The 20,237-nt window shown below is 46.1% G+C and overlaps 1 protein-coding gene and 1 long non-coding RNA gene across 2 annotated transcripts; one reads left to right on the top strand and one right to left on the bottom strand.

Moving 5' to 3' along the window:
• The first annotated feature begins 1,053 nt into the window (after positions 1-1,053).
• LOC311199301 lies at positions 1,054-12,181 on the top strand. The gene is made up of 3 exons (XR_014617751.1): positions 1,054-1,135; positions 10,275-10,473; positions 12,073-12,181. It is a non-coding gene; the product is annotated as an uncharacterized lncRNA (long non-coding RNA).
• LOC311199291 (myosin heavy chain, skeletal muscle, adult) lies at positions 3,851-18,322 on the bottom strand. Its single transcript, XM_084273356.1, has 38 exons — positions 18,079-18,322; positions 17,846-17,989; positions 17,592-17,748; positions 15,153-15,180; positions 14,939-15,053; positions 14,757-14,849; positions 14,578-14,641; positions 14,397-14,495; positions 14,199-14,302; positions 13,983-14,121; positions 13,562-13,680; positions 13,316-13,465; positions 12,910-13,080; positions 12,328-12,637; positions 12,102-12,169; positions 11,788-11,875; positions 11,576-11,693; positions 11,112-11,235; positions 10,889-11,025; positions 10,536-10,791; positions 9,839-10,081; positions 9,561-9,737; positions 9,330-9,475; positions 9,152-9,242; positions 8,674-9,063; positions 8,391-8,517; positions 8,098-8,216; positions 7,601-7,797; positions 7,041-7,224; positions 6,789-6,954; positions 6,492-6,616; positions 6,064-6,372; positions 5,726-5,929; positions 5,323-5,448; positions 5,057-5,227; positions 4,860-4,964; positions 4,621-4,716; positions 3,851-4,143 (listed from the first exon to the last, which is right to left on the bottom strand). The coding sequence occupies exons 1-38, from the start codon at positions 18,283-18,285 to the stop codon at positions 3,988-3,990; spliced, it is 5,823 nt and encodes a 1,940-aa protein (XP_084129482.1). The 5' UTR covers positions 18,286-18,322; the 3' UTR covers positions 3,851-3,987.
• Positions 18,323-20,237: the final 1,915 nt, after the last annotated feature.

Here is a 20,237-nt window from a genome sequence, read left to right as displayed (position 1 = left end):
TTGGAGTTGGGTTTCAGCAGAAAGGAGCTAGTGTTTCGCTGACATCTTCAGATGCAAGGGGGAGCTTTGGGCTCTCTGAGGAGGGAGTGAAGCATGTGGTTCTGCCAGCTGCACAGTGAGTGTGACCTGAGCCAAATATAAGAATTGAGAGTTTTAAACTTTTGTTTCAGACACTGTAAGGTCACTTCAGGAAATTATTCTCCCTGCACACACGTATACATACTTACACCTGCATACACCCACACACTACTTAGGGTGCTCCAAACCTTTCCTTTGGGGTTGGTCTTACCCTTGCTGTGCAGACCAGGAAGTCTTCCTGGAGAGAAATCTTTACATGATGTGCAGAGTGGCTGCTCTCCCCACAAACCTTTCTGAACACATCATCATGATCACCTTCTGCCCTTTTCGTCATATCCCCATCTCTCTCTGGTAAGAAAAGCAGTACTTTGGTACAGGAGACTGGAAAATTTTCTCAGCTGCTCAGATAAAAGAGGGCTTGTGAGATTTCTCCACCACTTATTTTGCCCTGAGCTGTGGATTTCCTACCTTGGTGGCAGGATTGAGGTGGTAGATATGCTCTCCACACCCACCCACCCCTTGTTTCTGATTGAATACTGCTGGAGGAACGTCTCATATGTGGCATCAGTGTTACTTAGAGAAGCAGCAGAATCATATGGTAGGCAAAGCACAGGCACTACTGATAACTGGCCAGAACAGTTTCTTTGTCCCTTCAGTCTTTACCAAAGGCTTTACAAGCCTTAGAAAAACTATGTGGGAAATTTTCCTGGATTTTACAGTGTAAGATATGTCTGTCAGCATGATCCATGCTCAGAAATGTGTTTCTATCTCTCCATTACAGCATTAGCAATCACCCCTCAGATCTTTTTGGAAAAGGATAATGTATATCCAATGCTTGGAGAGATCCATGTGGCCTGTAAAACATCAATCCATATGGTATAACGTACAATGTAGGAAGCACAGCCTCATCCTGCTCTCCTGTCCTGTGGGTAAAAGGAGAGCTCCCAGGAATGTTGGCAAACGATGAGCAGAAATGCCAGAACACTAATCCTTCAGAGTAAATCTTCTCATTGCTACACTGTGACCAACACGTTGCTGTGAACCGGCCCCGAAGATGGTAAGGACACTCTTTCTTTATTAGATTTGATAAGTATTCTATCAGACTAAATTAATTACAGGGAATACCTTCTGTATTCCACATGGAACGTGTCTGTTAAATATAGAGCTGAACATGCTGTGTTGCCTTCTTAAGATGTCCTCTAAGATTCTGTTTGGATGTTCCTGATAAAGACTTTGTGCACAGGGATGGGGTAGGGGAGATGGGTTATTGAACTGATTTCTTGAAAACCCCAAAATTACCATTCCTGATATGAGCTGTGGAGTAATTCTCTAGGAAGAAAGGCAGTTAGGACCAATATTTTATGTTCATATGTAAAAGGCAATGTCTAGGGCTGAATGTAAATCTCCTGGAAATATAATAGATGAAGACTAGCTTGTGCTACAGTTCATATAAGGCAGTGGAAGACATGTCCACCCTTTTTCCTAACCCTGTTCTTGCCCTCAAGATCTAGTATCTGCAATGCATTGTGCATTTGCAATTTAGCCTCACTACCTAAAATCACGGTAACATTCCATGCCTCCACATAGGGAAATTGGAAAATGGACTTTCATACATAGGAAGTCTTCTCTTTCCAGCTGTAACTCTCTTTTCCAGACATAGGCTAAAGCAGCTTAGGTTCTGAAATGGCCAACTGAGAGCAGAGAAATGGATAAATGTGCAACCTGTGGTTGAAAATGGGTTGTAGTGACTGTGCAGCCAAGGTGAACAAAGTACATGCCCCCTATTTCCACAGAAAATATGAAGTAACTCCTAGGTGACATTCAGAATGCCATTTCCTTCACACATTTAAGCAGCTGACTCTAGTTACAGAACAGGTGAGTGAAGTGAAAAGGCTCAGAAGTCTCTGAGTAAAGTGCAGACAGCAGAGCAACGACAGGTGGCAAAGAGTCAGAGAAGGACAGGAAGGTGGAGGGAAGGGAAATTAGGGTTGCTACCATGGTATTAATATTAGGATGCAAATGACCCAGAAAAAGAGGTGAGGTGGCATGTTCTTTAGCTGACCAGCTGTCACAGAACTGGAGAGGTGTCACGATGCAGGCAGGTTATCAGTACTCTGATGTCACTCTCAGGCACTATAGATGGAAAGCACAACTATGCTTTGCTTGAACTTCGTGTAAGTATTTCCTACCCATCTTAAGCTGTAGAGACTGTTTCTCTCAATCCAAGCACGCGTGAGTAACCTTTGCCTTCTGCATCCATGCTGCCAGCGCCCTGCTGCTCCCCCGGGGATTTCTCCAGCTATTCTCTGTCCTCCTGGAGCAGGGGGACCTCTAGAGGCCTTCAGGCAGAGATGGCAAGGACTATGCATGTGGGGGATCTGCCTGGCACGCTGGCAAACCTTGGACCTATTAGTACTCCCAGGCTGAGGTCTTTATGTGAATTGAATCGTATATTCCCAGCAGTATTGCCTTGTCTTCCAAAGGGCGACCAGGTAAGTAGAACAAGATGCTTAAACAGACATTTTCCTTCCTTCCTCTCTTTCCTGAGAAAGGATCTTTTTCAGCTAGCAGTTTCTTCCAGGGTTTGGATAGACTTGTAAATCAGTAAGTGAATTGATAAATTTGGTTTGTCAGAACCCACTGAGTATAAGTATCCTTCTGCAGAACAGGAAGATAATGAAAAAGTGCTTATTTACTAAGGAGGTACATCACTGATGTCCAGATTATTATAACTGGAATAGAACTTGTGCTCCATGCAGCTCCACTGGATCACACCAGCTGCACGTATTTTAACCTTTCTCCCAGAGGTGTAATTATGCTTTTTTTCAAGATCAGTGACTTTTCTGTTATTTACCAGCTAGGAGGCAGTCTAACTCCACAGGGTATTTAACCAATCTGATTCTAATCTTCAAACTATAACTACAGGAGAAATTACATATACTTAATTTACATGAATGAAGGAGAGAGATAAATTGAAATAAATAAGGAACAAGTCCAGATAGACAAGAAGTAAAAAAGTATTTAAGAATACTTTTTTCCGGACATATGCAGCCTGGTGGGGATGTTACTATTCCTCACTTGCCTTGCTGCCATGGTACAGTCAGCATTAGTTGCCCAGGCAGTTTCTGAGAACGTCTTCATGAATGCCCAGTGCCAAACAGGAAAATGCTACTGAAGCACATCTCCCTTTGGTTGGCAGCACAGGTCTGCTCCAGGGCTCCCACCTCAGACAGGCATTCAGCTCCTGCACTCCCATGGAAACCCATGAAGTCCAGGGTCCAGGTCCTCAGCACTTTCTGTTCTGCTACACTGACCTTCTGCCATGGTGCTCCACTCGCTGAGGAAGAGGCAGCCTGTGTGTTAAGGGTGTGTTAGGGACTGACCCTGCCTCTCACAGCCCCTGCCTCCCAGGGAGCCGGTCCTGCTGGCGTGTACCAGAGGGACAGCAGATTGCTCTCCCCACAGCCCCAGGCTTCCTCTGCAAGAGTAGACAGGCAGGGTTTGTTCTTCCCACTGTAGCCATGATCTGCTTTTACATGTGAGCTATGATGGTCCAGGCAGGCTCTGCCTCAGTTCACAGTGCCACTTTCACTCCCACTGAACAGGGAAGAACATTGTGCTTACTTGTGTGTTTTGGGCCAGCACAAAGGTAGACCATGGGAATGACTCCTCTACACTTCAGGCTGCACAAGGCTTCCTTTCAGCAGCTTTAATAATACTGACAATGCAGACCTAACAAGTATAAATGGAAAGAAATGAAAACTAGTCCTCATTGTGCATATGCAAAGGCATCTACAGGCTTTATTCTCTAGACATTGACAGGGTCACAAAGACACATTGCAGAAGAAAGCGACCAAGAGGTTCACACTTTGTGCATCCCTCAGGTCACTTGGCTCCCTCATGACATCCTCACTCTTCCTCTTCTATCTTCTTGCTGTGAAACTCCCGGCTCTTCACTCGCAGCTTGTTGACCTGGGACTCAGCAATGTCAGCCCGCTCCTCAGCTTCCTCCAGCTCGTGCTGGATCTTGCGGAACTTGGACAGGTTGACATTGGACAGCTCCTCCTGTGAGGGCAGAGGGAGGCAGTGGTGAGGAGCCTGGGGCAGGGGTTTTATTCCTCCTGTGCCTCAACCTTGTGGGGATGCGGCTCTTCCCTGGGGGAAGGTACAAACCTCCATCCCCCAGCCACACTGCTTACATGTAAGCCTCACACAGATCTCCTCATCATCCCTTCTTCAGGATCCGCTGTGACAAGCTCTACCCGTACTGTGTCATTCTTGAGGAGCTATTTTGTCACTTGAGCATGTATTCACCCACTACTTACTGCCCAACCGTCAGCCTGACTTACTAGGCTGAGAAAGGCCATGAAGCCTTCTGATATTGATCAGCAACAGGGATTCATGCACTTATCTGCCTAATTTTCCTCAGCTCATCTCTGACTGCAACTCAACAAGCCCTATGGACATGACAGTAAAATGGCATAGCCAAGAATGTTCTGACTTTATGAAAGTGTCTTTATCATCACTCAGAATGATACTTACAGCCTCCTCAGCCTGCCTCTTGTAGGATTTCACCTTCATTTGCAGCTTGTCCACCAGATCCTGGAGCCTCAGGATATTCTTCCTGTCTTCCTCAGACTAGAGTGGTTGGGAAGCAGGAAAGAGAATGAATTCCTGGTTTCCCAACACGTGACACTGACAATTCCCCTTGCAGATGTTGAGGGAAAGATTTGACTGGCTGGGAGAAAACTGTGTCAGCCCGAGGAGGCCTCCTGCCTCACCTGGTAGGTCAGCTCCTTCACCCTCCTCTCGTACTTGCGCACACCCTTCACGGCTTCAGCGCTGCGCTTCTGCTCAGCATCAACCTCCCCTTCCAGCTCCCGCACCTGCAATGAGAAGCCCAGTGTTGGAGCTTCCCTGCCTGGTGGCTACTCACGGGACGTGTTCACCCTCCTGCACAAACACCAGCCCTACTCACTCTGGCCTCCAGCTTCTGGATTTGCTTCTTGCCTCCCTTCAGTGCCAACTGCTCGGCCTCGTCCAGACGGTGCTGCAGGTCCTTCACCGTCTGGTCCAGGTTCTTCTTCATCCTCTCCAGGTGGGCGCTGGTGTCCTGCTCCTTCTTCAGCTCTTCAGCCATCATGGCTGCCTGAGGAAAGAAAAAGGGCAAAGCAGTTTTGGGACTGGAGGCAGTTTGGAGGACAGTAAATCTACCACCAGCACTGAAAAGAGCCCCCAACTCACATCTGTGATGGCCTTCTTGGCCTTCTCCTCAGCATTGCGGGCTTCCTGGATCGTATCCTCCATTTCACTCTGAATCTGGGAAATGTCTGTTTCCAGCTTCTTCTTGGTGTTGATCAAGCTGGTGTTCTGTGCAACAGGAAAAACATGATTTGTACTTTTAGACTCAATGCCTCCATATAAAGAGTTGAAAGTGCCAGTGCCAGTGTTGTTTATGAAAGTCTTAAATGCAAGAGTCCCTCTTAGAGCCGTAGCACCTAATCAGACATGGGGGATGCTGGTGAAACTGGCCATATCACCGCATGGCTCTGCAACAGTTTACATAGTCATCACTAACAAGATATATGGCAAGGTCATTCTGTGTTATCTGGGATTGATGGGACTCATTTCCAGCAGCATGCCTGACCTGGGTATGGAGGAGCTGCACCCGCTCAGAGGCATCCAGCAGCTCCTGCTCAGCCAGTTTCCTCGACCGCTCCGTCTGCTCCAGGGCTGCCCGGAGCTCCTCAACTTCAGCCTGCAACAGGTTTGCTCTGCGCTCCACCATGGCCACCTGCTCCTTCAGGTCCTCCTGAGTCCTGATAGCATCATCCAAGTGTATCTGCGTGTCCTTTAAGAGAAGAAAGGGAACTTGTAAGATGACCCGGCACTGGAGCAATGAGAAACTGCAAGTCAGCAGAGTGTGCCTGGGTGCCAAAAAAGGCAGGGGAGGCTTTTCTCTGTCTGGAGCTTTGCTGAGCAGACCTTGAGCACTGCCTGTGTGTTCCTCAGGTTCTTTTGTGCCTCTGCAGCCACACGGTTGGCATGGCTCAGCTGGATCTCCATTTCATTGAGGTCTCCTTCCATCTTCTTCTTCAGCCTCAGGGCCTCATTCCTGCTCCTGATCTCAGCATCCAGGGTGCTCTGCATGGACTCCACAATTCTGAGGTGGTTCCTCTTCAGCTGGTCGATCTCCTCATCTTTCTCTGCGATCTTCCTGTCAATCTCAGACTTCACCTGGTTGAGCTCAAGCTGGAGGCGCAGGATCTTCCCCTCTTCATGTTCTAGGGAGGCCTGGACATGTCAGCAGGAACAATGACTTACAAAACTGCTGCCTTTCTTAGTAAACACTTATTTGGAGTAACTATTTCCACACTTCCAGTCTGGACAACATTCATTAGCACTGTAAGTACCTCAGCCTCCTCCAGAGCAGCCTGGATTTCAGACTTCTCCTGCTCAATCTGCTTCTTGACTTTCTCCAGCTCATGAATCGCCTTTCCTCCCTCGGCAATCTGCTCCGTCAGGTCAGAAATCTCCTCTGTGGGAACCAAGAGCAAAGGCCCAGTCAGGCACAGAGCTGAATGGGGAGGGCCCTGTCACAACAAGGGCACAGGCCCCTCTGCCCACCTGCAGGCACAGAGCCCTCTGGAGCACTGGGTGCTGCTGGGGAGCGAGAAAGCCCTGCCAGGAGCAGAGGGCCAGGGACTTACGCTGCAAGTTCTTGTTCTCTCGCTTCAGCGTCTCCAGGTGGTCCAAGGACTCCTCGTAGGCATTCTTCATCTTAAAGAGCTCCGTGCTGAGAGAGCGAGACTCCTTCTGGGAGGCTTCCAGCTCAGCCTGCGTTTCCTCATACTTCTGCTTCCACTCTGCCAGGATCTGAAGAGAAATGGGGCGTGAGCATGGATGTGGCAATGCGGAGGCCACGCTCTGCCCAGGAACCCCAAGGCTGCAGCCCTGAAGACCTTGTCAAAGTTCTTCTGCTTCTTATCCAGAGCTGCACAGGCAGCATTTGTTCGCTCCACATCAATCATCAGGTCCTCCACTTCATTCTGCAGCCTCTGCTTTGTCTTTTCCAGGGAGGCACACTTGGCATTGACGGCTTCCACGTGCTCCTCTGCATCCTGCAGGCGCTGTGCCAGCTTCTTCCTGGGAGAGGATAAGCACAGCTTAGGGGTACAGGCAATTCTGTACTGTTCATGAGAGGGCAGTTGCCCATTTTGCAGACTTTGAGCCCAGGCCATTTTGCAGTGTTTTTTTCTGCTCCAGACTGCATGCAGCCTAAGGGGTCTGTCACTTCTGTGTCCTAAAACCTACTGAGTATTCAGCCTGTTCTCGCTCTGTCTGGCCCTAAAGGCCGTGCTTGTGCTTCCATTTTATACTTTTTGCACAGCATGCTTTCCCTCCTTCTCTCTACAGGATATCCCTGCTTTTGTCCCACTCCCACCTGAACCCCATTTCCAGTTTGCCTTGGCAGTCTCAGTATTCTCTATGTACTATACTCTCTATATACTTCCCAACATACTTGGCCTCCTCCAGCTCCTCTGTGCGCTGAATGGCATCTGTCTCATATTTGGTTCTCCACTGGGCCACTTCGCTGTTGGCCTTGGACAGGGCACGCTGCATCTCCCCTTTGGCTTCCTGCTCCTCCTCATATTGCTCCCGGAGCAAGTCACAGTCGTGCCGAGCAGACTGCAGGGCGTGGGCCAGGGCGTTCTTGGCCTGTGTTGACATTGGGATTGGGAACATGAACGTCACACCTCTTGACAGTGACACTGACAGAACAATGAAAATTTCATTAGGCAGATGCAAAGCTGGGAGCTGATGAAGACTTCATCAGTATGCTTGGGACTACCCTTCCTTTCCTCTTCATGTTATGAATTAGGGGGTGTGCATTAGCGGTGTTGCCTCCAGTACTACTTGTGTTTGGGGAAAGAATATCTATCCAATCTGTGACCAGACAGGGTTCTCCTGATGCTTTTAGGGGTGATGTAGGTTGTGGACAGTAGGGTACTTCCAGACCTTTATTTCTTCCTCTAGATGCCTCTTTAGTTCCTCAATCTGCTGGGTAAATCCTTGCTTGCCCCTAGACAGCTGAGAAATCAGAGCATCCTTTTCCTCCACCTGGCGTGAGTATTCACCTGGGAAGGGTAGAGGGAGAAAAGGTAACTACGCTTTGCATATGAGGACAGTTTCTGCCTCTAAACCCACGTAGTCAGGAGGGACCTGGAGAGCTTCTACCAGATGTCACTTTGCACCCTGTGCTCATGGCACACAGACCCTCCTGTTGCACCTCTGGAATAAGGATGCCTCACCTGATTCTGTCTGCAGGCGAGCTCTTTGAGTATTGAGGTCATTGATCATGCGCTGATTCTGCTCTTCCTTAGTTTTAATCTCACTCAGCTGGTCCTCCAGAGTGCGGCACATCTTCTCCAGATTTGCCTGGGCAGCAAAGACAAGGAAGGAAAGGTGATGAACACAGGGACTCTGCCTCATGCGAGCAGCAGAGGAGGAGAATTGTTTTCAGGAGAATGTGGCTGCCAGATAGAGCCGGCGTGTACCTCTGTCTTGTGACCATGATCTACCGCAGTTCTGTACCTTGGCTTTGGAGACAGACTCCATGTTACTGGCCAGGTCGTCAATCTCCATCTTCAGCTCACTCTTCTCCTTCTCCAGCTTCTGCTTCACTCGCTGCAGGTTGTCGATCTGCTCCCCAAGCTCAGCCGTGCTGTCCGCGTGCTTCTTGCGCAGGGCGGCAGCCGTGGCTTCGTGCTGCAGCGTGGCCTCTTCCAGGTCACGGCGCATCTTCTGGAACTCGGCCTCACGCTTCTTGTTCATCTCCACCTGAGCTGCTGTAGCTCCTCCTGCTTCTTCCAGGCGCTCGCTGATCTCCTCCAGCTCCCTGGAGAGGTCAGCACGATGCTTCTCCGCTTTTGCCCGAGAGGTTCGCTCTGCCTCAATTTCCTCCTCCAGTTCCTCGATCCGAGCCTGGGGAACAGCAGGGACCCTTCACACCCCTGCCCAACTCCTGCCTGGCCTGAGACTGGGGGCAAGAGCAGAGGGCACACAGACTTGCCTGCAGCTCCTTGATCTTCTTCTGTAATTGCATGCCCAGGGCTTGCTCATCCTCGATTTTGCTCTGGATCTGGCTGATTTCAAAGTCTTTCCTTTGGGCAGAGCAAACCGTGTCAGAGCTCACAGGGAAAAGACAAGCCCACCAGCCCAGCACTCGCCTGCCCCACAGCCACACTTACTTCTTCAATTTCTCATCCAGCTGCTGCTTATCATTCTCCAGATCCATTATGCTGTCATGGGCCAGCTTCAGGTCCCCTTCGAGTTTCCTCTTCGCTCGCTCAAGGTCCATGCGCAGTTTCTTCTCTTGCTCCAGGGACCCTTCCAGCTAAACAGAACAAGACCCCCAGTGCTCAGCCAGCCAGGTCCAACTCCATCCCTGTGCTGTTCCTGCTCTCTGCCTGTGCACTTACATCGTCCACTTGCTGCTCCAGCTTGGTTTTAGCTTTGGTCAGCGTATTGACTTTGTCCTCTTCTGCCTGCAGGTCATCCAGCGTCTGCTGATGGGCCTCTTGGAGAGCTTTCTTCTCTTTGGTCAGCTTGGCGATGTTCTCGTCCAGAGCCGCCATCTCCTCTGTCAGGTTTTTCACCTTTGAGAAGAAAGGAGCAAGTGTAAATAAGGGAAGTTGATCCAGAAGTCATGTTACAGTACACAGACCTCTGGAGCACAAACACAGGTTCTGCACTGCACCTTGTTCTCGGTGGCGTGTTTCTCCTTCTCCACTTTGGCCAGAGTTAACTCGAGGTCATCGATATCTTTCTTCAGCTCTGAACATTCATCCTCCAGTTTTCTCTTCTTGGCTGTCAGCTCAGCATTAATTTCCTCCTCATCCTCAGCCCTTTCAGTCACCTCCTTAATTTTGGCTTCCAGCTGGATTTTGTTTTTGATGAGCTGGTCACATCTCTCCTCAGCATCGGCCAAGCTGTCAGCTTCCTGGCAGGGAGAAACAGGTCTTTGTGGCTTAAAATGTTTTAAAGTCTCTCCACTTTCTCTTTTGTATCCCTGAGCAGGCACATGTTCAAATGGGGTGTGAACCCGACCTTCCACTCCAGCAACTGGAAGACCTTGCCAGGTGTCTACTGCAAAATCTGTTCAACATGGATTCCAATTATTTTGTGTCTTCCAGAAAAGCCTCACATAGAGGGTTACTGTGAGCATACTTCATGCACCCACAAGCATGACAGAACCATGGAGACTTCAACAACTGACTAGTTTCATCAGGATCAGGTACTTGGAGTCTCCTGTGAGGCTGCCATGAAACCCACCATGCTCCTGCCAGTACACGTTTACTGAATGACCGACTGTCTTACAGCCTGTGATTTGGGGTAAGAACAATTCTGGCTGAATAGCGTTCTTCTCCCAGGGACAAATGATCAGTGATACTCACAGCCTGCACTTGGAGCTGCAGGTCATTCTTCTCCTGCAGTAAAGCCACCATTTTCTCCTCCAGCTCCTTCCTCTTTGCCTCAGACTTTGCAAGCTCTTCCTTGGTTTTCTCAAACTCTTCTTTCATGTTGGCCATCTCCTTCTCAGACTCTGCACTCTTCAGCAAGGGCTTGATCTTGAAGAACAGCTTCATCCAGGGCCAGTGCTTGACATTCATGAATGCACGAACGTTGTACTGGATGCAGAAGATGGATTCCCTGAAGGAAAATTCACATGGCTGTAGCATACTGTGTGGGTAGTGACTCATTTAGCCAAGTACCATGGGAACATGATACAGGAGTTAGAAATGTCTACCTCCTCTCCACCATTTTCCGATACTCCACTCTCATCAGGAAGCCCCTGCACCTGGCCTGTGTCATGGTCATGATCTCTGCCAGTTTCTCGTCTCTCATCTCCTCCAGCACACCTATCAGCCCAGCTTTGAAGAACACCTTAAGAAAGGGAACATGGTAGCACATCAGACTCAGGTAGTGTGTTAGTGAAGCACACAGTGTTTGAACATGGGACTGGTTTCTACCTTGGTGTGACCGAATCTGTACTGGGTGTGGTCCACATCAATGGACCCAAGCAGCTTCTCCGAAGCTTTCTTGCTGTCAATGAACTGTCCCTCTGGGATGGCACTGGCATTAAGCACTCTGTATCTGTAGGAGAAATCAGAACATGAAACCCACTCTCCTGAAACCACCAATACAATTGAACCCCACACGCTTCTTCGCCAAAGTGGATGTGTGAAAATACCCACTTCCCCTTGTCCTGTCACTGAGCACCACTCAAAAGAATCCGGCCCTATCCTCTAGACACCCATCCTTTAGATGTTTATAAATAAATAGACCTCATGCTTTTCCAGTAGTAGACTACTATAATGTGATTTGATGAGAGAGTGTCCACACTAACTGTGTAATAAATACCATAATGCAGTAATTTAGAAGACAAAAGGCGTGGAACTGAGAAAGAATGGGGAGGAAGTTGGAGCACTCTCACCTTTGCTTGAAGTCAGCATACAGGACTCTGCTGGGGAATCCCTTCCTGCAAATCCTGATCCCTTCCAGCACACCGTTACAGCGCAGCTGATGCAGCACCAACTCGTGCTCCATGGCACCTAACAAACACCACCAGGAGTGATTACTCCGCTTTCTGATAATTAGGAGAAGAGATCCTGTGGCTCAAGCTTTCCTCCTAGTGTATATTCTTACCAGGTGTTTTGGTTTCATTAGGGATGATGCAGCGTACAAAGTGGGGGTGAGTGCTGCGTAGATTGGTCATCAGCTTGTTTAAATTCTCCTGTGGGATTACAAGGTAAAGCTGAGACCAACAAACCAAAGATCTGCATCTCTGCAGCTGGGTGTTTATCACCCATGGAAAGGAGTTAATAACTGGTCAGGTTTTAACTAGACAGCAAAAAAGTTACCGTACAAAAGGAAGTATAATTTCTTGCTATAGAAGTTATAACACCACTTTTATCATTTCATATTTTTCAGGGAAGAAGAGTGAGGAAACTGGTACATACCCGGAAAAGAGCTGAGACAGTCTGGAAAGAAGAACCCTTCTTCTTGCCACCCTTCTTGCCACCACCCTCTGTAAATTAAAGGAAAACATTGATGTTTTTCATAGTTGTAGATGATCCCTGTCCTGGGACTACAGAACAGGAAAGAATTTTTAAACATCTAGGCTTTCCTGCTTGATTTCCTGTCACCATTGTCCCACAATGAAAACACATCTTTCACAGAGCTGACCTGCATCTGCTCCACCATAGGAGGCAAAGAGCAAAGCCAGTGTCTTCACAGATGATTTCTGGTACAACCCAATGACAGTTTCATTCAGGGGGTCCTTGTTCTTCTCCAGCCAGCCAGAGATGTTGTAGTCCACTGTCCCAGCATAGTGCACCAGGGAGAAGTGGGCCTCAGCCTTGCCTTTGGCAGGCTTGGGCTTCTGGAAGTTGTTGGACTTGCCCAGATGCTGGTCATAGAGCTTGTTCTTGAAAGAGGTGTCAGTTGCCTTGGGGAACATGCACTCCTCTTCCAGGATGGAGAAGATGCCCATTGGCTGGAAAATAGTACAGAAGAGACAGAGAAATGTTATAATAATGTGAAGCATGTTCTACAAACACTAAAGGTACCAGTGTGTTGCTGGTCAATGTTTGTCAGAAGTTCTTATACAGGGAGTTGATTTCTTCCTTCCCTTACCTTCCTGTAGCCTTCAAAATATTTTATTTAACTGACACTTAATCTCTGGCCAGGACTTCTTTCTGAGCTGAATCTGACTTAGAAACATCAGAGATTTCCCCAATATATCATATACTTCTGTGGAAAACATACCTTCTCAATGAGCTCGATGCAGGCAGCCAGGTCCATCCCAAAGTCAATGAACTCCCACTCAATTCCCTCCTTCTTGTACTCCTCCTGCTCCAGCACGAACATGTGGTGGTTGAAGAACTGTTGCAGTTTCTCATTGGTGAAGTTGATGCACAGCTGCTCAAAGCTGTTGAACTGTCCAAATCAAAGAGAGGTGCACAGCTTGTCAAGGAGTGGCAAAGACAACAGGGTTTTGCTAGCATTCTCCTAATGCTGTTAGAGTCCCTCAGTTTATGAATATTCTTTAAAAGAAGGGTGATTCCGAGTCCTCATGACTCCTCTCTTCATCTCCTTGTCTATGGTGCCAAATCCCCGCTCATTACATGTTACTTCACTAACATGAAGCCCTTGAAAAATCCCCATTTCTTACATCAAAGATCTCAAAGCCAGCAATGTCCAGGACACCAATGAAGTACTGTCTGGGCTGCTTCGTATCCAGCTGCTGGTTGATACGTATAACCATCCACAAGAACATCTTCTCATAGACAGCTTTTGCCAGGGCACCAACTGCATTGTTCACCTAAAGAAAAGAAGAAAGGAATGGAGTTACCTCCTAGGGACAAAGAAGAATGCTCACATTCTCTTTCAAGTCATTTTCAAACTGTATTGGATATACCTGTTCCACAGTTTGACCTTTGGTCACGTATTCATTCCCAACCTTGACTCGGGGATAGCACAGGGCTTTCAGCAACTCAGCTGAGTTCAAACCCATCAGGTAGGCAGCCTTGTCAGCCACTACAGAGGGAGGGGAAGAGAGAGGGTGAGAGTGGAGCTTCTCTCTTTGAACAATGGCTAGAAGTTGGGCAGTATTTTGGTAGCTGTTCATGTTCTGGAAATGGAAAAGCATTGGTCTGGTCACACACAGAAGGTCTGGGAAGGAAAGTAAACTCTGGAAGGCAATGATGGCTGCCTTTAAAAGCCAGAACAGGAATGGCCTAATCTGGAAGTTCCCAGAAGCCTTGGCAATACATGAGGCATGCATGCAGCAATTTCCTTTACTGTTTTTTGTACAAGTCAGGTGCTGAATTTGCTGGTACCTTCCGTGCCATCTGGCTCTGCCTGCTCCTCACGCTGCTTCTGCTTGAACTTCAAGTTCCCATAGTGCATGACAGCCCCTGTCAGCTTGTAGATGGCAGCCTTTTCATCAGCAGTGAAGCCCAGGATGTCAATGGCACTCTGCAATCAAAACAGTGTAGTAAAAACCTTACCTAGCACCCTTGATCCCATTAAAAATATTTCTTTGTGGTCCTTACATCTGTAGCCATCAGCTCTTCCTGGTCATCAATGCTGGGAACAGTGATTTCACCTTGACTCACATAGTGGAAATCGTAAGGGTTGGTGGTAATGAGGAGCATGTCTGAAAGCAAGAGGAAATTAGTTTGGCTGACCAGGTAGCAGAGGGAACTGTTCCTCAGCAATCATCCTCAAAAAGAAATAAGGATGTTTCCTACCAATTAGCTCCGGCTTCTTGTTGGAGGTGATCTGATAGAATATGTGGTAGCTTCTTTCTGCCTTCAGCTGGAAAGTGACTCTGGACTTTTCCAGCAGATCTGGCAAGGAAGGTGGAACAGAGTTAGCACAGGAACTGGGGAGGGTTAGAAGGAATGTGATCAGGCCAGGAGGGTCTCTTACATGTTTCAATGTCAGCAGAAGCCAGTTTGCCTGTGGCACCAAAGTGGATTCTGATGAATTTGCCCTGTTAAGGGGAAAAGGAAGAATTTCTGCCTAAATGCATCTCTTTATGTGAGAACAACAGTAGCCCATCACTACTGTTATAACAAGGATGGATTTTGCCCAAAGCATAAACTTACAAAGCGTGAGGAGTTGTCATTCCTCACAGTTTTGGCGTTTCCAAAGGCCTCCAGCAGTGGGTTGGCGCTGATGATTTGATCCTCAAGCGTTCCCTGCAGGATGGTAATTATTGCTGGTTATCCTTTCCAAAAGGAAAGGAGAAGAGAAAAACATTGATTCAAGCCAGCACCTACTGATTTACCTGGATTTTGCCTGACTGCTGCTCCTCTTTCTTCTTCTCCCCACTGGCTGCAATTGTTGCAAAGTACTGGATGACACGCTTGGTGTTCACAGTCTTCCCTGCACCGGATTCTCCACTGTGAAACCAAAGAGAGAAGCAGAGAGCAGGTGTTCAGGCTGGAGGTCTCCTGGCACCAGGTAGCAGTGCAGGGACCTGAGCAGAGGGGTGTACATACGTGATCAGGATGGACTGGTTCTCACGATCTGCATAAGAAGCAGAAACAAAGAGATAATTAACATGTATCTTTACATTATGGATGGAAACATTCCTGCAAGTTTTAGAAGATTAACAGTGGGCAGCTAATTTCTTTCATAAACCTTTGTGCCTTCAACCCTAATTTGTTTTGAACATTTTAAAGAGATAACTGGGAAACCAGTATGTCAACACCAATGTGGATGTCATTTATAGTATCCATGCTTCTTTTTTATGGACATTGTCTTCATGTCAAGCTGCTCCTTTTCTTTATTAAAAGAAATCAATCTAAGGAACATTTATGTAAAGTTTCAGATTAATTGCACTGTAAGCTTCATTCTCTGGAGCATGTGCTTCTTATAAACTTTATAATATTGGAACACTCTTCCTGATCAAACTTTGTTGGTACATTACTGAACAAGAACTCAAAATCAATTAATGTCCCTCTGGAATTCTTCACTGTTAGACTTCATCTCTACTAGCCTGAAGGATGTAAACTCAGAAAGCTTGTCATAATTTCCAGCTCATTTGAAAACACATTGAACAGCAGAAGCCCCAGAACAGATCCCATTGTGAATTTCTGGCAAAAATCTGTGCCCTATAAAAACTAAAAAAACCTACTTCTTGACCATATCTTCCTTTTTCTTAACCAGTTCTTCCTGAACCTTCCCAATTCTGTAGCTGGTAGTAAATGTAAGCATAGAAATTATTCTAAGAATAATTATTTTATTATTATTCAGTTGCTTTATCAAAGTACCAGAAATCTTTGTTGAATTCAGATAGGTTACCTTGATGAACTCCCCTTTGTTAAAAAGAATCAGTAATCTTGAAAGGCAAGACTTCCTTTTAAAAAAATATGCATGACTTTTTTTTCTTGGTATTCTATACATTTATATTTATAAATATATATTTCTATATATTTATATGGTCAATAATTGCCTTGTTTAAAAATTACCAGAAGTTTGCCTTTTACAAAAAACAATCTCATTGCTTCTTTCTTCCCTAAACAACCCTTTATAAAAGTTAGTGCAACACTTGCTGTTTTCCAGGCAACTTGCAGTGAGAATTTTTGATCTGTAGAATTCCAAAGGATTTCCTGGTTGAATTCTGTCCAGGCTATTTGCTGGTGTTTATTTTATTGCTGGGTTTTTTTAAGGACATTTCAATCAGAAGCTCTCTGATGAAACCCACTATAAGGAGTACCAGAAATTAATACTTCCCTCACTGCTTTAAGGTAAACAAATTTAAATCTCATTTAGTTGTACTAATATGACCTTCAAGCCCCTCTGCTTGTTATGGTTTTGAAAAAGAAATAAGCACAAGGTTTTTTGCATGCTGTTCTCAGACCTTTAATTGTGCATGCCCTCTTGTGTTTTCACAGTTAACTAGCCAGAGTTATCTTTTGAAGAAGATTTATGTGTATTTAAGAACTTTATGCTGTGTAGCTGCACTGGCTTTCAAAGACAGAGGTGATTTACGTTTGTTCTATGCCTCTAGAATGGTGTTTTCCAATAATTTTCATGCAGTCTGAAGACACTAAACCACTAGTAACTAACTCCCAGTGGAAAAGTCTGCCGTGGTTGTCCAATATCTCTTGAGGGCAGCAGCCAGAGTAAATGTATAATGACTTACAGAAATACTGCCATGATAAGACACACTAAACAAAAATCAATTCACTATTGTTCCATTTGCAAAGTATTATCTTCAGAATTCACCTTCTTACTGCTCTGGATGCTACAGATTAAACACAGTAATTGAGGAGGGAGCGGGGAACAATAATTATTTAAACAAATTAAAGTGTGCCTCTCTCTTTAATATTTTTCTGACTAACATGTTCTTTCTTGAAAGTTTGGAGATTTATACAATGCTACAACTTTATTGCTTCCATTTATATTAATGAATTAAAATGAAAAAACTGTTTCTGAGGTGGAGGGAGGAAGGATCAAATTTCTGAGCAGGTTTCACTGAAATATCTAGACTAAGACTGCTTCATGGGGTTTTTTAAACCTTCATAGGAAGCATTGACTTCAACACTAAATCTCCTCTCTCTTTACACAGTCTTACATACAGAACTCCATTCTATTAACTTTCAGTACTGCAAAGCAAATCATTCAAAGAACAATCCTCTCAACTAAAAAAACCCCAGAACTTGAAACGTTTATCCAATTTTCTTTGAAAGAAAATCTGATAATGTATTTAGAATTAAACCATGCCCAACCAAATACATTAGAGAGTATATTCTAATGTCGTTAGAAACATGGTCTCACTGATGGTGTCCAGTAAAGAAAATATTTCCAATGAATAGAGGACATCTACCTCCCCCCCAACACCACGTAACTCAACTATTTTGCAGTGAAGATTTTCTTTTCTTCTCTGACAGTGTTCACAGCCACATAATTTTAAAGAAAACCAAGCAACTCACCAGTCAGCATGAACTGATAGGCGTTGTCAGAGATGGAGAAGATGTGTGGAGGGGCCTCCTGGCGCTTCTTGCCTCGGTAGGCCAACACCACCTCTGGGTTGTACACCGGCAGCCACTTGTAGGGGTTGACAGTGACACAGAAGAGCCCCGAGTAGGTCTGCGAGGAAGGGAGACAGCACGTTGGCTTCCACTTAGCCTGGCAGAGCAGCTCCTGCTGGCTGCCTTCCTCTGGGCAGACTGCTGCTGGCACTTACGTAGATCATCCATGCTGCGTAACGCTCTTTGAGGTTGTACAGCACAGCGGGCTCGTGGAGGTGGGTCATCATGGCCATGTCCTCGATTTTATCGTACTTGGGAGGGTTCATGGAGAAGATTTGATCTTCTTTCACAGTTAGGGTCTGCCAAAGAAGAGAGACTGTGTATCAGTAATCAGCTAAGAGCTCAGAGTGGGAATTACATAGAGTTTTAAACCTTGGTTTTCCCTCACCTCTCCAGCTTCAGTCTTGACAGTGACCTTCCCTGATTCTTTGTTCTGAACAGTCCCTTTCACAAAGGATTCTTTGGGATGCACCACGAAGACTGAAGTCTTGGCATCGAAAGGCTTGTTCTGGGCCTCGATTCTCTCCTTCTCTGACTTCCGGAGGTAAGGAGCTGCCTCCCCAAAGGCAGCCATCTCAGCATCTGCAGATGCCATGTCTGCACTTTTCTTAGGGCACGTCAGCAGAGAACCCTGTGGGAGAAAAGAAATGTAGCATCAATAGCTCTTTAATGTACCTTGCTTGCAAGAACTCCTTGTCCAATGTTAAGCACATTCCTAAAACTGCCCAAACAGCTAAAGCTGCCTTTATCTTGTTAAAGGATTTAAATCTAGGTGAAAAAAAATTCTTTTTTCCTGCTTGAATAATACAGAATAAACTTTTTCCAATTGCTATTACTGGTGTCTTGTGGCACTGTACAGATGGGGCATTGTTTTTACAGATTGTACAGTGTCATATTGGAGACTATTAATTTTGTTACAGGAAACTTCCTGTTCTTTAAAGTTCATAAAAGTAAAGGTAGAAAATACAAAGATTCCCTGAAAGCAAATGGAAAAATGTACTTGGAAACCAGCTTCAGAAGGAAGACTACGTTGCCAAATCTGTAATAAAGCAGCATGCCTCGTTTCAACAAATCACAGGACCCAGCACTCTTACCTTGAAACTTGCTTAGAGACAGAGCAGAAGGCTGCAAAGAGACTTTTATAGAGGCCGGTTGGCAGACGCGCTGGATTCTTCCTCTTTCTTCGGTCAAAATATTTTTTGGCAAACATTCTTTGGCAAAGTATTGTCTGGCAAACTGAACTAAGGGCATAATTGTCATTTGATTTGACCAGATATATTTAGAAATATTTTGTACCTTCCCAATGATGTCAACATATCGACCATAAATAATTTGACAAGAGACTTAAGGAGAGAATCTCAATTAGTCAAGGCACTTGGAGAACTTGGATGTAGGACTTAGGGATTCTGTTGCTGCATTTCCAGTAATTTCCTCTTGGACTCAAGGCAGATTTTACTCAGTGTCTGCACACATGCAAGTTTGCATAGCATGCTCCAGGTGGGGTCTTAGGAGAGCAGTGCAGAAGGGGGGAATCACTCCTCTCAACCCAGACATTCCACAGTAAGTACTGATAGTGGGGATTACCCCAACCCAGGTACAGGACCTTGAACTTTGCCTTGTTGAATGACAACAGGTTCAAACAGGTCCACCTCTCCAGCCTGTCAAGGTCCTTCCAGGTAGCATACCCTTCCAATGGTGCATCACGTACACCATTCAGCTCGGTGTCATCTGCAAACTTGTGAGGGTGCACTCAGTGATGCTGTGCATGAAGATGTTAAATAGTAATGATACCAGTAAGAAGCCTTGAGGGACACAACTGGTTTCCATTTGGACACTTAACCTTTAATGGTAACTCCTTGGTTGCAGCCAAGACTGTGGGCAGAGTCAAGAATAATTCCATTCAGAGTTAGGACACATATTCCAAGACAAGATTATTTGTAGGTGAGAATAAGACTAGGAGACCTATAAGGAACCCAGAAAACTGCAGAGAGCAGCTCTCAGAAAGGAAGATGTGGAAGGTTTCCTGATTGCTCAGGGTACAGGACAACTGTAGCAGACAACCCCAACGCAGTGTCTCATCTAACACAGCATGTAGGTGGAAGCTGTTGAAGGAGGTGATCCTTTGACAGAACATTTCTCTGATCAAATGCTAGCAGCAGAGACAAATCCACAGCATGAATGCATGTGCTGGCCACCTCTTGAAGAATGAACTGCAGTTGCAATGGAGTTCTGTCTGGATTTTCTGTGCTCAGCATGGAAGTTGGCCTCTGTCCATTAATGTCTCTGCATTGATACCTTTGTCTCCAGGTACACCCAATGGAAGTTAACAGAAAACAGTTACAGATGTATGGGCTGTGTTAGGTGTGGTGGAGCAAAACATACTGTCAAAGGTATCGATCAGGAAAGAGTCAGGAAAATTACTGAAAGCAAGAAAAGATGACTTGGAAAAAACAATCCCTAAGGGATTTGCAGCATGCTGGTGTTGTCACCAGCCATGCTGTCTGGATTAGCAGAGCATACCTGTAGGAATCAGTAAATCACCATTGG

The sequence above is a fragment of the Gallinula chloropus genome (assembly GCF_964237585.1).
Source record: "Gallinula chloropus genome assembly, chromosome: 20".
Taxonomy (NCBI): domain Eukaryota; kingdom Metazoa; phylum Chordata; class Aves; order Gruiformes; family Rallidae; genus Gallinula; species Gallinula chloropus.
Note: the sequence above shows the minus strand (reverse complement) of the source record. Positions and strands in the feature narration are given on the sequence as shown.

What these genes read in the sequence shown, in the direction of transcription:
- LOC311199291 (XM_084273356.1), bottom strand. Translation starts at nt 18,285, where the DNA reads ATGGCATCTGCAGATGCTGAGATGGCTGCCTTTGGGGAGGCAGCTCCT. An exon ending in ACGCAGCATGGATGATCTAC is followed by an intron (nt 17,749 to 17,845) that starts GTAAGTGCCAGC and finishes CCTTCCTCGCAG; the next exon opens with ACCTACTCGGGGCTCTTCTG. An exon ending in CTGCTCTGGAGGAGGCTGAG is followed by an intron (nt 6,373 to 6,491) that starts GTACTTACAGTG and finishes TGACATGTCCAG; the next exon opens with GCCTCCCTAGAACATGAAGA.